This window comes from Podarcis pityusensis, assembly GCF_964106645.2.
Source record: "Podarcis pityusensis genome assembly, chromosome: 8".
Lineage (NCBI taxonomy): Eukaryota > Metazoa > Chordata > Lepidosauria > Squamata > Lacertidae > Podarcis > Podarcis pityusensis.
The window spans coordinates 34,340,504-34,353,872 of record NC_138033.1 but is presented as its reverse complement, the minus strand read 5'-3'; the positions used below and the strand labels follow the sequence as shown (position 1 = coordinate 34,353,872).

General features: G+C 47.5%; 1 protein-coding gene across 4 annotated transcripts in view; it reads left to right on the top strand.

Moving 5' to 3' along the window:
- Positions 1–13,369, top strand: part of EPHA10 (EPH receptor A10) — a 43,283-nt gene that overhangs the window by 8,259 nt on the left and 21,655 nt on the right. For 2 of the 4 annotated variants that reach the window (XM_081018207.1, XM_081018210.1), the window contains exons 1-3: positions 705–799; positions 3,131–3,195; positions 4,395–5,064. In XM_081018207.1, coding sequence (XP_080874333.1) covers positions 739–799; positions 3,131–3,195; positions 4,395–5,064 — 796 coding nt within the window. In that variant the 5' untranslated portion in view covers positions 705–738. Of the gene's footprint in view, positions 1–704; positions 800–1,633; positions 1,887–3,130; positions 3,196–4,394; positions 5,065–13,369 lie in introns of those variants that run through there. The other 2 variants (XM_081018208.1, XM_081018209.1) reach the window with 2 other exon arrangements.

The window sequence follows — 13,369 nt, the reverse complement described above, 5'->3', positions numbered from 1 at the left end:
GAGGAAGCCTTTCATCACTACCCTTCAGTCCTTGCTAGAGCATCTCCAAGAGGAGTTTTGGGGAATCAAGTGTGATTCAGCTCTCAAAGACGTTTTGATCCAAATGTCTTTGTGAAGCTGTTCTTCCAGCTCTTATGGCTATTAAAACAAAGGCATTTGACAAGCGTGCAACATCTGTGCACAGACTGATAATAATTAAAACAGACTCTGAAAATTAAAAGTTCATGTGAAGTTTTTGATTTTTTAAAAAATTGTAAGCACTTTGACTCATTGTTATTTTTAAAACCCCGAAACATTGGAAGGCGGCGGATTCTCCTCTCTTGGAGGTTTTTCAACAGAGGCTGGATGACCCTCTGTCACGGATTCTTTCATTACGATTCCTGCATTGCAGGTGGCGCGGCTGGGCTAGATGACCCGGGGGCGGGTCCCTTCCAACTGTGCAATTCTATTATTTGTGATTAAAACTCCCGGTATTGCAGTCATTTAACATAAGGGGAGCCAGGTTTCGAGGTGGGGCGGCGGCATGGGATTTTTATGCTAGCTAAAAAGGGGAAACACTGACGTAGACCAACTACTGACCACGCCCCCGGGCAACCCCGCCCGCCCGTCCCGCCTCTCTCCTTCGCCCGCCGACCCCTATTGGCCGGTGGGCGTGGCGGCGCGCGGAGGCAGTTGCCTGGCAGCAGCGGGCGGCTGGAGCGCGCGGCAGCATGAGGAGCCTGGCCGGCGCGCGGGGCCATGGCACTGCCGCGCCTCGTCCTCCTCGGGCTGGTCGTGCGCGCTGCCTCCGCGGAGCAAGGTAGGGGGGAGGACTGCGCTTAGCCAGGGAGGCTCCACCGAGGGGGTGCCGCCCTCCGCCAGGGCCAGGCAGTCCCATTGGAGGAGAGCCACCTCTCGGAGGTAGAGTGCCCACGAGCATGGATGCTCTGCTGGGTCATCAGCCCCCTTTTCCACCAATGGAGGGGTAGGGTGGGCGGGCGAGGCTTTCCAAAAGCGCACCCCCCGCCAGGGTACCCCAGGGGGCTGAGCAACCAAGAAAAACCTCATCCTCTTCCTTTCCTCTCCTCCCGCAACCCTTTCTTGGTGTTTTCGTGGGCCGGCCGAGTGCTTGCAGGGAGCGAGCCCGGACGGGACGGAGGGGTAGACTGCGGCGGCACATGGAGGCTCCCTTTGACTCTGTGCTCCGAGCGCTACGCCGCCGGAAAGCCCGTCTCCTTTGGGGAACGTTGCCGCCAGCGCCTCTGAAGGGAGTTTGGGGGGCGGTGGGGGGAGTTTGAGAACGGGGAGGCCGTCGGGAGACCCACCGATCGTCGGGGGTCCTTAAGGTCGCTCGCTTGCTTCGGGAACCCTCTTCTGGGCCCTGGCAGGAAAGTGGTTGCGGAGGAGCGCCATCTCTCCTCAGTGGGCTCGGCGCGCCCCTTCTCGCCCAGTTGCCCTGGCAGGGACGCCGCTGCCCAACGGCGCTCGGCGGTGGGGGGGGGGGCACGCGACCGTGTGGCGCCAACGGGGCTCGACCTCGACGGCTTTCTGATGGACTGATTGTCGGTGGGCTAGGCTTGTCACTCCCGCAGGTGTTTAGAAAGCTTCCCTCCCGACAGCTCCCGGGCTCAGGCAGGCAGCTCTCCCTTGCTCCTTGTTCCTGCTGCCTCCGACACCCCCCTCTCCCCAATCCCAGTCTTTGCCGGCGGGCAGGGACAGTCCTGGATGCTGCATAGAGCTGAACCTCCCATGCCCAAGAGAGGCCGCTTCCAGAGATGCCGGCCCTCAACTCAGGGCGGTTTCAGAGGCAGCTCCTAGCAAGAGGGTCCAGTAAGGTTTCCTTCAAGAAGTGAGAGGATGGAGCCTCATTTGAGTCCTGCTGGGGAGGAGGGTTTTCCTCCTGCCAGGTAAAGCCTCTCCTCCTTTGTTGCCTGCTGTCAGCTGTGGGTTTTGCTGCTGCCTCCAGATGAGCTTTTGACTGCAAATATGCTGCCTGCTATGGCTATCATCTGTTCCGTTTGGCTCTAGAATTGCTTTTGATAAAACGGGCTGGTGTTTTGTTTCCTTTTTTTTTTTGCCCTGAGAATTTTATTTATCAAATTTATATCCCACCTTTCCATCACAAGATCGCAGGGCGGTTTGCAGAATAAAATACAAGATAAAAACACAAGTAAATAATTAAAACTAAAACAATAACCCAATCCCCTCCCCACAAATTTAGAAGACTGTGGAATATTAACCAGCCAAAGACCTGGCTGAAATGCTTTTTATTATTATTTAAAGAAAGAAGTGTGTTACACTTCGGGAATGAAATAACCAGAGCACGCTGTTTCTGTTCCTGCGCTAGCTGCCGTCTGGCTTGCAAAGAGCAGTGTCCCTGGCAGACGAAAGCATTCACTGCTTGAACATTGCACTGCTTTGGTCTTGTGGGAATGAACTGGCTTGGATTGGCAGGAGTGTCCTACGAAATCTTTATTATAGTCACTGTGGCAGCTGCTGCTGCTTTGCTTGTCAAGGGGAGGGGATGTGCCCCGAATCTCTTGGTTAAACAACTTCTTCTGTGAGATGCCTGGGCAGGATAATGAAGCTGTCTTGGATTAAGATGACTCTTCTCTTCTCTCCACCAGTCTCTGCCCTGCAAAACTGCCCCCGGGGGATGGAGGGAATTGATTGAGAAAAGGAGCCTTGGTTCAAAGTGGGAGTGTCCATGTTCAGGGTCACAGAGCAGAAGCAGTTGAATCACATGACTGGCACCTCTGGGCATGTAAGGCAGTCAGGGCTTCAGGGCAATGAGCAATTGGCAGAAAGGCAGGCTTAAGCCCAGGGGCCTCACCACAGAACCAACTCTGGGTGGCCTAGTCCTTCCAAGTTCTGGGCCTTCCCTCAAGTACTTCCCAGCTCTGAGGGGACTTCTCAGATATTAGGAACAGGCCTCCTGGGAGCCAGCAGTTCTCAGAAGCTCTGGCAGGCAGCAGCTGAGCCCTCAACCCCAGCTCTGCTAGGCAGCATTCAGGCCATAGATTTGCTAGTTTCCTTTTGGATTCCTTCCCTAAAAATCAACCAGAGTGAACCAAGGGTGCCTGTAAGGGAGAGTTCAGGGACAGGCTCCACTGCATAGTCTCCTTCTAATGTTTCTCTCTTTCTCTTTCAGTCATTTTGTTGGATTCTCAGGAATCGCAAGCTGAACTGGGCTGGACGTCACACCCTTCCAATGGGGTGAGTGGCTGTTCTGGTGCATTTGTGGTTCTGCAACACACTTGCTGAGCCTGGCCTGGTAGGCTGGCTTGGGAGTGGTGGTGGTGGTGCTGCCACCAGCAAAGCCACTGAGGACACCCAGGCCCAATCTCTTCTCTTTGGCCAGCTGGTGATCTTTCTCCCCAGGTTAGTTTTGTCTACTGATTAAGAGAATGGCTGCTTTGCGTCTCCCTCAGCAAGGACCCTGCCTGCTGCCTGAAGTCACTTTGGTGGCAGAGAGAAGGGCACTCCTGGTCTCCCAGGGTAGGCAAGCTGTTTCGCTCTACTAATGGCCAGGCAATTGCAAGAGGATGGCTCCCCATTGGCTTTAACTGTTGAAATCTGGTTTGAGAAACCCCAGGTGGCCTCAGAAGCCTGCTAGGCTTTTTCTTTTTAATTTTTAATCTTTTAAAGTTTGTTATTAGTAAGTAAAATAAACCAAAGAAAAATTATGTGAAGAAGTACTCGTAATATTACAGCAGGGTGAAAGCATAGAATCATTATAGTTAAATTTATTGCTCCAAAACATTACATAATATACTCTTTTCTCCCCCATAAATCTGTTAGGCTGGTTTATATGTATTCTTTTGTAATAAGTTAGCTTTAGTTACTATAGCCCAAATTTTAGCAATCCATTTGGATGTAGCAGGAAATATGTCCCACCCCCACCCCCATTTTTAGCTACCATAATCCTAACAGCAGTTATAAGATTAAACACAATTCCTCAATCATTTTGTGGAATAACATCTTATAGATAACCAAGTAGAAATCTTTGAGGTTCTAAGGGTATACGATACCCTAGCATATCAAGGATATTGGCCTAAATAGATTTCTAGAATATTGGTATTTGAGAACAGCTCCAAAAGATGTGTATATAATCCGCTTCATTTAATCACATATCTTCCTTTTTTCTGCCAATTCTCATGGACTATGAAACACCAGGGCACCAGTCCTATTTTTCTAGAAAAAAGAGGTGCTGGAATTCACCATGAACACCTCCCTTGTTCTCTTATAATGGCAATGGAGCCTACCTGAGAGGTACCAGAACTGAGTTCCTGCAGAAAAAAAAGCCCTGATTGGCACCAATGACAGACGGGCTGCTTTGCAGGGAGGACCCCAAGCATTGCGAAGTAGCCATTTCCACGGAATAACAGGTGTGTCTCCTTTCATATCCTCTGCAGTGGGAAGAGATCAGTGGGGTGGACGAAAAGGACCGGCCCATCCGCACATACCAGATCTGTAACGTCATGGAGCCGAACCAGAACAACTGGCTGCAGACCACGTGGATTTCTCGGCAGGGTGGCCAGAGGATCTTTGTGGAGGTGAAATTCACCCTCAGGGACTGCAACAGCATCCCAGGGGTGGGGGGCACCTGCAAGGAGACCTTCAACCTCTACTACGCAGAGTCCGACTCCAGCCTGGGTCCCAACGTCAGTGAGCAGAAGTACGCCAAGATAGACACCATCGCTGCTGACGAGAGCTTCACCCAGGGGGATCTGGGCGAGCGGAAGATGAAGCTCAACGTGGAGCTGAGGGAGATCGGGCACCTCAGCAAGAGGGGCTTCCACCTGGGCTTCCAGGATGTGGGCGCCTGTGTGGCACTGGTGTCCGTGCGGGTCTATTACAAAAAGTGCCTCTCCACGGTGCGGAACTTGGCCACCTTCCCCGACACGGTGGCGGAAGCTGCCTTTGCCACCCTGGTGGAAGTGAAGGGGGCCTGCGTCAACCACTCCGAGGTGGAGGCAGACGGCCCTCCCAGGATGCACTGCAGCGCAGAGGGGGAGTGGCTGGTCCCCATTGGGAAGTGCGCCTGCAGGGCTGGCTTTGAAGAAAAGGGCAGCAGGTGTCAAGGTAAAAGGAACGGCTGTCTGTACCCTTTCCCTTACGCCTGTGTCGTTCACCCACCCCGTCACCTGGTACTAACGGGCAAATCATGTGTTTTGTAGAACTCGCCATTTGCTGTAACAAGCCCTTACTGCATATGTGCACCCAGGGCCTTTGGGCTAAGATATGATGGCGTCCAAAGGCACCTGAGATTGTGGAGCCTCTCCTCTCCGTGCCAACAGCAATACTCCCATTGTTGGATTTTTCTCCCTTGAGTTGTGGAATCCCTGAATCATTTAACAGCCATCCTTAAAAATATTACGAGACTGGACATGATCTCATGTGCTGCAGTCTTAATGAGCCTGCAGATGTAATCATTTTCAGGATCAGCAAAGCAGGAGAGTCTTATCAAGGGGCTTGGTTAAATTAAAATTAATTTAGAAACACTTTTGTTGAGAGAGAGAGAGAGAGGGAGGAAGTGGAAGTGGATTTCTTCCAGTCTTTGCTCTCTTCTGTGGATTTACCCACATGCTCTGAAGGCAACTGCCCTAGGTCCACCATGCGAGGCTGACACATCGTCCATCAACTGCCCAGCTCCTCCTGTCAGGGTGACCAGAAACCTGAAGGGTTTGCAAGGTGGTTTTTACCCCTGCCTTGTGTCCTTGCTTCTCGCAGTTGATCTCAGTGCTCCAGGCTTGTAGGCTGCTTTGCTTTGCTTCTGCCTTGATGCTCTCCTTGCTTCTCTTCATTTGGAAGTGGGTCCAGAACCTGGGCAGGAAGACAACTCTGCCCTTCCAGATGTGGTTGGTTGGACTCAGATTTCTGCTGAGCTCCATTCAGCCCCAGCCAGTGATTGGCAATGATGGGAGTTGTAGTCCAGCAACATCTGGCCTAGAATGAAGGTGCAGGGCAGTTTAGGGGACTTGCAGCATTTCCTAAGGGAGGTGGAGTTGGGAAGGGGCAAACGGGGTGTTGTCCCTCAAAGTTATTCTAACTGGTTGAGAGTTTCCACAAGTCTTATCATTGGGCAACTGTAGATGAGGCATTAACTCCAATGACATATTTGGAGAAGCTTAAATTATCCCAGGGCAAAGTGGTGATTCTGGCCTCAGGGCACCCCAAGTCCTTGGCAGGTGTTGGGCAACAGCCAGTTCTAACACACAACTTTGACACAACACTTACGGGTTGCCAGGAAGGCTTGAGAAAAGCACACAGTCTTCCCAGCCCCTCAAATTGGCAGCAATCCTTTTTTTCCCCAGTGGAATGTGACTTTTGTGCATTTTAATTAAAAATGGCTTGGCCAGCCCACCCCACCCCCCTCATTTCTTTTCATGACTGGCCTGGATTTGTCTGCAGAAAAACTGTGTTTAATAATCATTTTTCAGTTTTGCATATTTGGCTACTTGGGAAGACACTCCTCATTTAGTTTTCTTCTCTCTTTCTTTTTATTTTGACTTCTTCCAATTTGGGAGCCTGCTTGTAAAACCCAAAGCACCAGCAGTATTGACCGTCTCCTGGTGGGTTTTCATGCCCTGCTTTGACCTTGTGGAGATGATAGGTGTCTCCCCCCGCCCCCCCCCCCGCTCACCTCCCCTGCTTCATGCAGCAGTTGCCCCCTAATGACATGATCAAACACCCCTGACACATGTATGCTAACTAGGGCAATTTCCTGATTAAAGAAAGTTGATTAACTGATTAAAACTGCATATATTTGAATATGAATGAATGAAAATAGCCCTGAAAGAGAGGCCCATTATTCCTTCCACTTTTTTTGGAGGCTATATCTCGGAGGTTTGAAGTGGGGTTGGAAGAAGGGAGGGAGGTGTCCAGTTCTGCATATTGACAAGCTAGAATGTATGCAGAAGAGGGTGGCCAAGTTGATCAAGGGTCTGAAAATCAAGCCTTGTGAGGAACAGTTGAGGCATATTTAGCCTGGAGAAGAAAAGACTGAGAGGGGATACACTTGACATCTTCAAATATCTGAAGGGCTGTCCCATAGAAGATGGAGCAAGCTTTTTTTCAGCTGCTGCAGAGGGTAGGACCTAAACCAATAGAATCAAATGACAAGACATGAGATTCCACCTAAGCATCAGGAAGAAGTTACTGATGGCATGAACTATTTGATGAGAAATGGGTTCCCTTGGAAGGTAATGGACTCTCCATTGGAGGTTTAAAGCAGAATTTAGATGGCCATCTGTCAGGGATTCTTTAGCTACGATTCTTGCTTTACAGGGGGCTGGACTAAATAATTATTGTGATCCCTTCCAAATGTACAATTCTGTGATTCTGTTCCCATGATCATGAAGGGAAGTCCATATCCTGAGGACACTGGCAAAGCAGGCATTAGGTGCCCTGATGGTGACAGCTCCTCCACTAGCTCAGCAGACCAAAAAAATTCCTGCAGTCCATCTATTTTCACAGTTCTCTATAAAGATTGGCATATGGAACCTTTTGTGGAAATGTTTGCATGATATTGGTTCAGCTGTTTACTGTTTTAAAACTTGTCTCGCGAAAGCAGCCACCTTAAGGATATGGCGAGTTTATCCCCCACTCCCCCCCAAAAAAAAACGTTAAGAGGAACTCTGTGACTGTGTGTTTGCAGTCAAATGCTCCTCTGTGCTTATTTGGGTCTCAAACCTCAACCTGGTTCCCTTGGAATGCCGGGGGCGATGAGCCTGCCTAGCTTTGTGGCTGCTCATCTGCTGATCTCTCTCTCTGCTGAAGTCACTGGCTGTGCTTGGATGTTACTCCAGTGAGTGGAGCTTCATGATGAAGTACAGTGGTACCTCGGGTTACAGATGCTTTAGGTTACAGACGCTTCAGGTTACAGACTCCGCTAACCCAGAAATAGTATCTCGGGTTAAGAACTTTGCTTCAGGATGAGAACAGAAATCGTGCTCCGGCAGTGCGGTGGCAGCAGGAGGTCCCATTAGCTAAAGTGGTATCTCAGGTTAAGAATAGTTTCAGGTTAAGAACGGACCTCCAGAACGAATTAAGTTCTTAACCCGAGGTACCACTGTAGATGGAGAAGCCTCCCCTCCCTTTTGAGTTCTGAACTCCCACCTGACTCTGAAAGATTCAACTTCGCTTATTGATAACCCATGGTTTAGCATGTCATCTGAAGTTGATAAACTGTGGTTAATCTTAATTATAGTTTTAACTATGGCTAGTGCAAAGGAGCCAAGATCATATCATACATGGTTTACACTAGCCATAGTTAAGACTAACCATGGCTCTGGATGATTTGTTAAGCTGCAGTTAATATAAAACAGAAGCAAAGTCTTCTGGTCTTGTTGCAGCTGTGCTGGAGGGGAGGCACACAAGCCCCAGAATAGGATAGGGTCATTCTCATGCTAAACTATGGTTAGCAAGCTAGCCCACTGGGCCTTCCATCATTGGCTATAGGAAGAAGGCGAGAAATGTTTTCGCATCCTGCTGGGCACGTACTTTTGTGAATCTGGAGCCCTCCAGCACAAGAAGCAGCTGACAACTCCTGCAAACGCTGCCCATCTTTCTCACACCCTTCGCTCAGCAGCAGCAAGGAGACTTCCAGCGAAGTCCAAGGTTAATATTTATCAGCTGGGTTTCTTGCAAATGAGACAACTTCAACCAGCCATCAAATTAATATGATGGAGATCCAGTTCCAAAAATAACTGTCAGCCACTTCTCCTTGACAGAGGCATAAATTGGTGCTGCAGGAGAATTTCTATTACAGCATGTTCCTCTCTGGCTTTGACAGCAGTGGTGGGAGGCTGTGCTGTGTTAATATTCTGCTGGCTTTATGGCAGGCAGGCGTGGCTGAGGAAAGTGGCCGCTTTGCAGGGAGCCTCTGTTGCAGAGGCAATTGCCAGCCCTGTGCCAAGAAATGAAGAGATAATTTGTTGGCTGTGCCTCAGGCCTCTGAAAATCTTCTGAGCAAAGGTAGTGGAAGAGCCTGAACTCATTTCAGGGTGGACTTGGAAAGAGGCTCAGAAATTAATTTCTTTCCTTTGGGTTAGGGAAAGGAGTTCTGCATATCAAGTCCACCTTCTCTGTGAGAAGCTCTTGGAGGATTTGCCCCTCCTGTGACGTTACAGACAGAAGTCGACTTGCTGCTCACAAAGAAAGGACTTCCTCTTGTTCTGCCTGCTGTTAAATTTGGCACGAGACAGTTGGAGGAGGGGGGAGAAGGAGGAGGAAGGATCCTGCCTCTTAATGGCTCCTGTGCCCATTAAACCAGGGGACAACTTTAATTGGCTGATGGATTCTACAGAAGTGTCCAGGAACATAATTAAGCTGCATGGTGTAATTGGGGTTAATAATAATTAGGCAAGATGGAGTGAATGGCTGTCTGGGCCCTTCTGTTTCTCTCTCAAACTTGACCTTCAGTAACTGATAGCAGTCTGGTTACAGATGGGTAGCCGTGTTGGTCTGCCATAGTCGAAGTAAAAAATTCTTTCCTGTAGCACCTTAAAGACCAAGAACTAACTTAGTTGGTCTTTATGATAGCAGTCTGGAACTGCATAATCCTCTCTTGCAGAAGCCGGTGTAGCTGAAAGGCCCTGCTAGGGCAAACCAGGGTTTGTCTGCTCTAGAAGTTTGCCTGGTATCAGTATTGAACTCTCTGGTCTGTAGTTTCTGCACTTTTCTCTTTTTTGCAGTTAGGGAGTGGAGGACGTTCAGTCATCTCCACTTCTCAGGCAATTCTCAAAGGCTACAGTCAGTGGCTTTGAAATATCATAATAGCCACAATCTGCTTTCGCAACTGAAGGTGCAATTCATCTGGCCCTGCAGACTTAAAAATCATTTGTTAAAATTATCAGTATACTACCTTGTCTTTCAAAGGACTATCAAGGCAGTTTACAGGGCAAAAAAAACCAGAGCATAGTATAACAACAAAAACCATGTAATTTATAGTAGTCTGGTTTCTCTAACCATCTCCCTATTTATTCTGGGCTACAAGACCCTCATTGTGTCATTCCTTCCACTTTCAAGACCAAGGCAGAATCTGGAGCTAATCTGTGGTGATTTGTCTATCATTCCATCTCCTGCCCCTCTCCCATCTTCCTCTCAGCTCCCCTGGTGAGATTTCCTGGTCAGGTTCATGAAGCTTGTCTTCTAGGAGAAAAAGCCATTCAACAGCACCTGCTTCCTTAGGCCCTGTCTTCACAATTGTGCATGTGTGCAGATTAGACAGTGGAAGAAGAGCTGTCTGCTTTCTCTGTGTCTGCCAGATGGTTGCAAGAAAGGCACCCCTGAGACTGTGGAGCTTTCCCGTTTTCCCTCCTGGACTTGGCAATGCATGAATTGGCACTGCCAGTTTGTGTGAACCACAACTCTGCATGTAACCATAGCTGCTCTGATCCTGTAAAAGACCAGTGGCCTGTCCCTTATGGAGGAGTTTCTTGCATGTCCAGACAATGGCAAGTCTAGCCTGATGTATCAACCGTGTGGTTCATTGGAAGATCAACAGGAGCTGCAGCTCAGGCCTCATGCAGCTAGACTGTGGACTCAGAACAGCTGAAAGAGCCACTTCTCATCTCAGAATTGCATGAGTGACGTCTGCCACCCGAGAACTCTGTAATACCAGAGCAGAGGAATCGGGGACCTGCTGCTCGCTTTTGCAGCATCTCACTGATCCTGCTACTTTCTCCCTCTTTATCTCCTTGGCGCATCCTCCTTCTCATAGAGTCCCTCAAGCCTCCTGCTTCATTATTGTGCTGAGCCACATATTACATTGCCTGTCTGAAATAATTACGGGTATGGAAATCACAGCAGAGGCTCACACAATTTCCCCCTTGACACTTAATTTTCAAGGAGACAACTCTGAAAATTACAAGCATTGCTACTTGTTTTGTGCAATCCTTGTCAAGCAAATGGAATCTTTGGCTGCCCTGGGGGGGACCCATTTGTTACACAAGCGCAGGGAGTAAATGTAGTGGGTACCAAGTGAGAACAAAATTGGTAGGTGATTTTCTTTGGGGGATTAGACCTATCCACACCAAGAGTTTGCTATTTTCTCTGCCATGCTACATATTGTATGCAATGACTTGAAGAGGCAGAAGGAGAAGTTGCATTTTGTGTGTGATCTTCCTCTCCTGACATTTTGCTGAGAACTCTGTGGAGAGTGATGTGTCTATGGTAGGGTTGCCTGATTTCTCCCATAACCAGAATACCCCAAGCCAGCCTTCTGCACTAACTCTCCACAATTAGTTTCTCCTGTGTAAGGTCTTGGTAGAATGGCAACGAAGATGCATTATCTAGTAATTTGTCGCTGTGATGCACAGTTTTACAAGGGACAAACCTTAAGGAGGTTTTGCATTCGAAAATTTGGAATGTATAGCTGAAAGACCACTGGCAGAAGTTTTCCCTTCTAAAATAATATTTATTAAGAGTTTAAAAGTTACCAAAAAAAAAGAAAGAAAAAGAGTTAAAGCAAAGAAGCAAAAAGAAACAAAAAACAACACAATACTATGCAAGACAAATAAAACAAAACAAAGACCATTTTAAACAATTTCAATGTCATATCTTTCATTCGCTTATTTCCACGACTTCCTCACACCTCCCTTTTTGTATTCCACATCAATTAATTATTTCAGCAATTCCTTTCCATCTTCCTCTGTTTTCTATCCTATAATTATCTTAACACATTCTAACCTTATTTTATTCCCTTTAATGCTCAATTAATCTATTTATACTTAATTCCTTATAACATTTCTGCTAAAGCCATATAACTTCATTCCCACTTTGTTCTAACATTCATTAATTTTGCAATATTTCTATAAATAGTCTTTAAACTTCCAGTCTTCTTCCACCAGCTCTTCTCCCTGGTCTCGGATTCTGCCGATTCTCTCAGCCAGCAAAAAGCAGATGATTCACAACAAAATTTAGGAGTCTGACAGGGCAAGTCCACCTCCTTCTTTAGCATCCGTTAATATCTTAAATTTTACTTGAGGCTTCCTGCCCTGCCATACAGATCTAGAGACATCCCTCTGCCACCTCCTGAAACGATCCCTCCCATCCAAAACTTGCAGTGTTTGAAACAAAAGCAACATCCCCGACCTCACCGCAACCCTCGTCCCCACCACAGCAACTCGGCCCAACAATAGCAACTTCCAATTCAGCCTTATTTCCAAATCCCCCTTCTCTTCAAGCCAACGTCCTTCACAGTTGCCCTTGAATAAATTCACATTTCTGGCGGTCATACTAACCCCCCAATACCTCTCTTTCTCAACCAATGTTAGTCCTATCTCCTCCTGAAACTCTATCAGAGTTTCCTTTTCCTCGGGTAGGGCTCTGATCCTCAATTTCATCTGTTTCTCTTTAAGTTCAATCATATCAAGTGTCAGCTCGTCATGTATTATCTGGTATTCATCAAATCGTCCTTGTATGGATGGGACTCTCTCTCTCTCCAGTTGAATTACTTTAACTTCAGCAGCAAGGGTTTTCTCCTTAACTTCATCCGCAGTTTGCCGTATCAGGATAGATTCCTGTATCAATTTCTGGGTGGTTTCTGTATTGATATTCACCTTTTGTCCCAGGTTATTTAGACTTTCTACCATTAAATCATTTTTAATATTTGCAGCATCCACTTTCATATTTATCACATCCATTTTCTTGTGAAGCTGTTCCAGAGAATCATTTATTTTCACTAGCACAATCACTAAGGCCTCTTCTGGCGACATTCTGTCTTTCGCATCTGCCATAACACACAATAGATTCAAGGTCAACTCACAGTCTCACGGTTTTTATCTTACAACTGGAAATTTCCCAGCCCAGATCTTATGTAGCCGCCAGTTTCAAGAACTTCCACTAGAGGGAAACAGTTTCTATTTGTATTGCTAAGTAATATCCTCTTAAAGCACAGTTCAAACGACCCAAAACTAATTTCAATTTTCAGTTACTTTCACTGCTGGAAACAGTAGAAACAATGTATCTTCTCTTATGCTAGCTGTCAACACGATCCAAGCACTATCAATAAACGTCTCACCAAAATGTCGGACCTTCTAGCAGCCCGTTCCCAGGGTCCGAGCGGCGGTGTTTTACCTCTCTTGGTCTCTTCCGCAGGCAAACTCAGTTGACAACTTCCCTCCCCCCTCTTCTCCTGCCTCCAAGGGGGGGATTATATTCTTTACTTATGGAAATTTAGTCTTTTACAAAAGGCTTTCCAAGACTTCAGCTTGCAGCCTCAATTGCTTCAGTCTATTTACAAAAGGGGAAGGCGGACTTCCTGTATTGAACCTTCCCCGTTTCGATGCCAAATTAGACGTTTTTTAAAAAAAAATCCAATTTTCCCAATTAAGCCCTACTCACGGGTAGTTACTTTAGAGTCAAATTGTCCACAGGAAAAAGT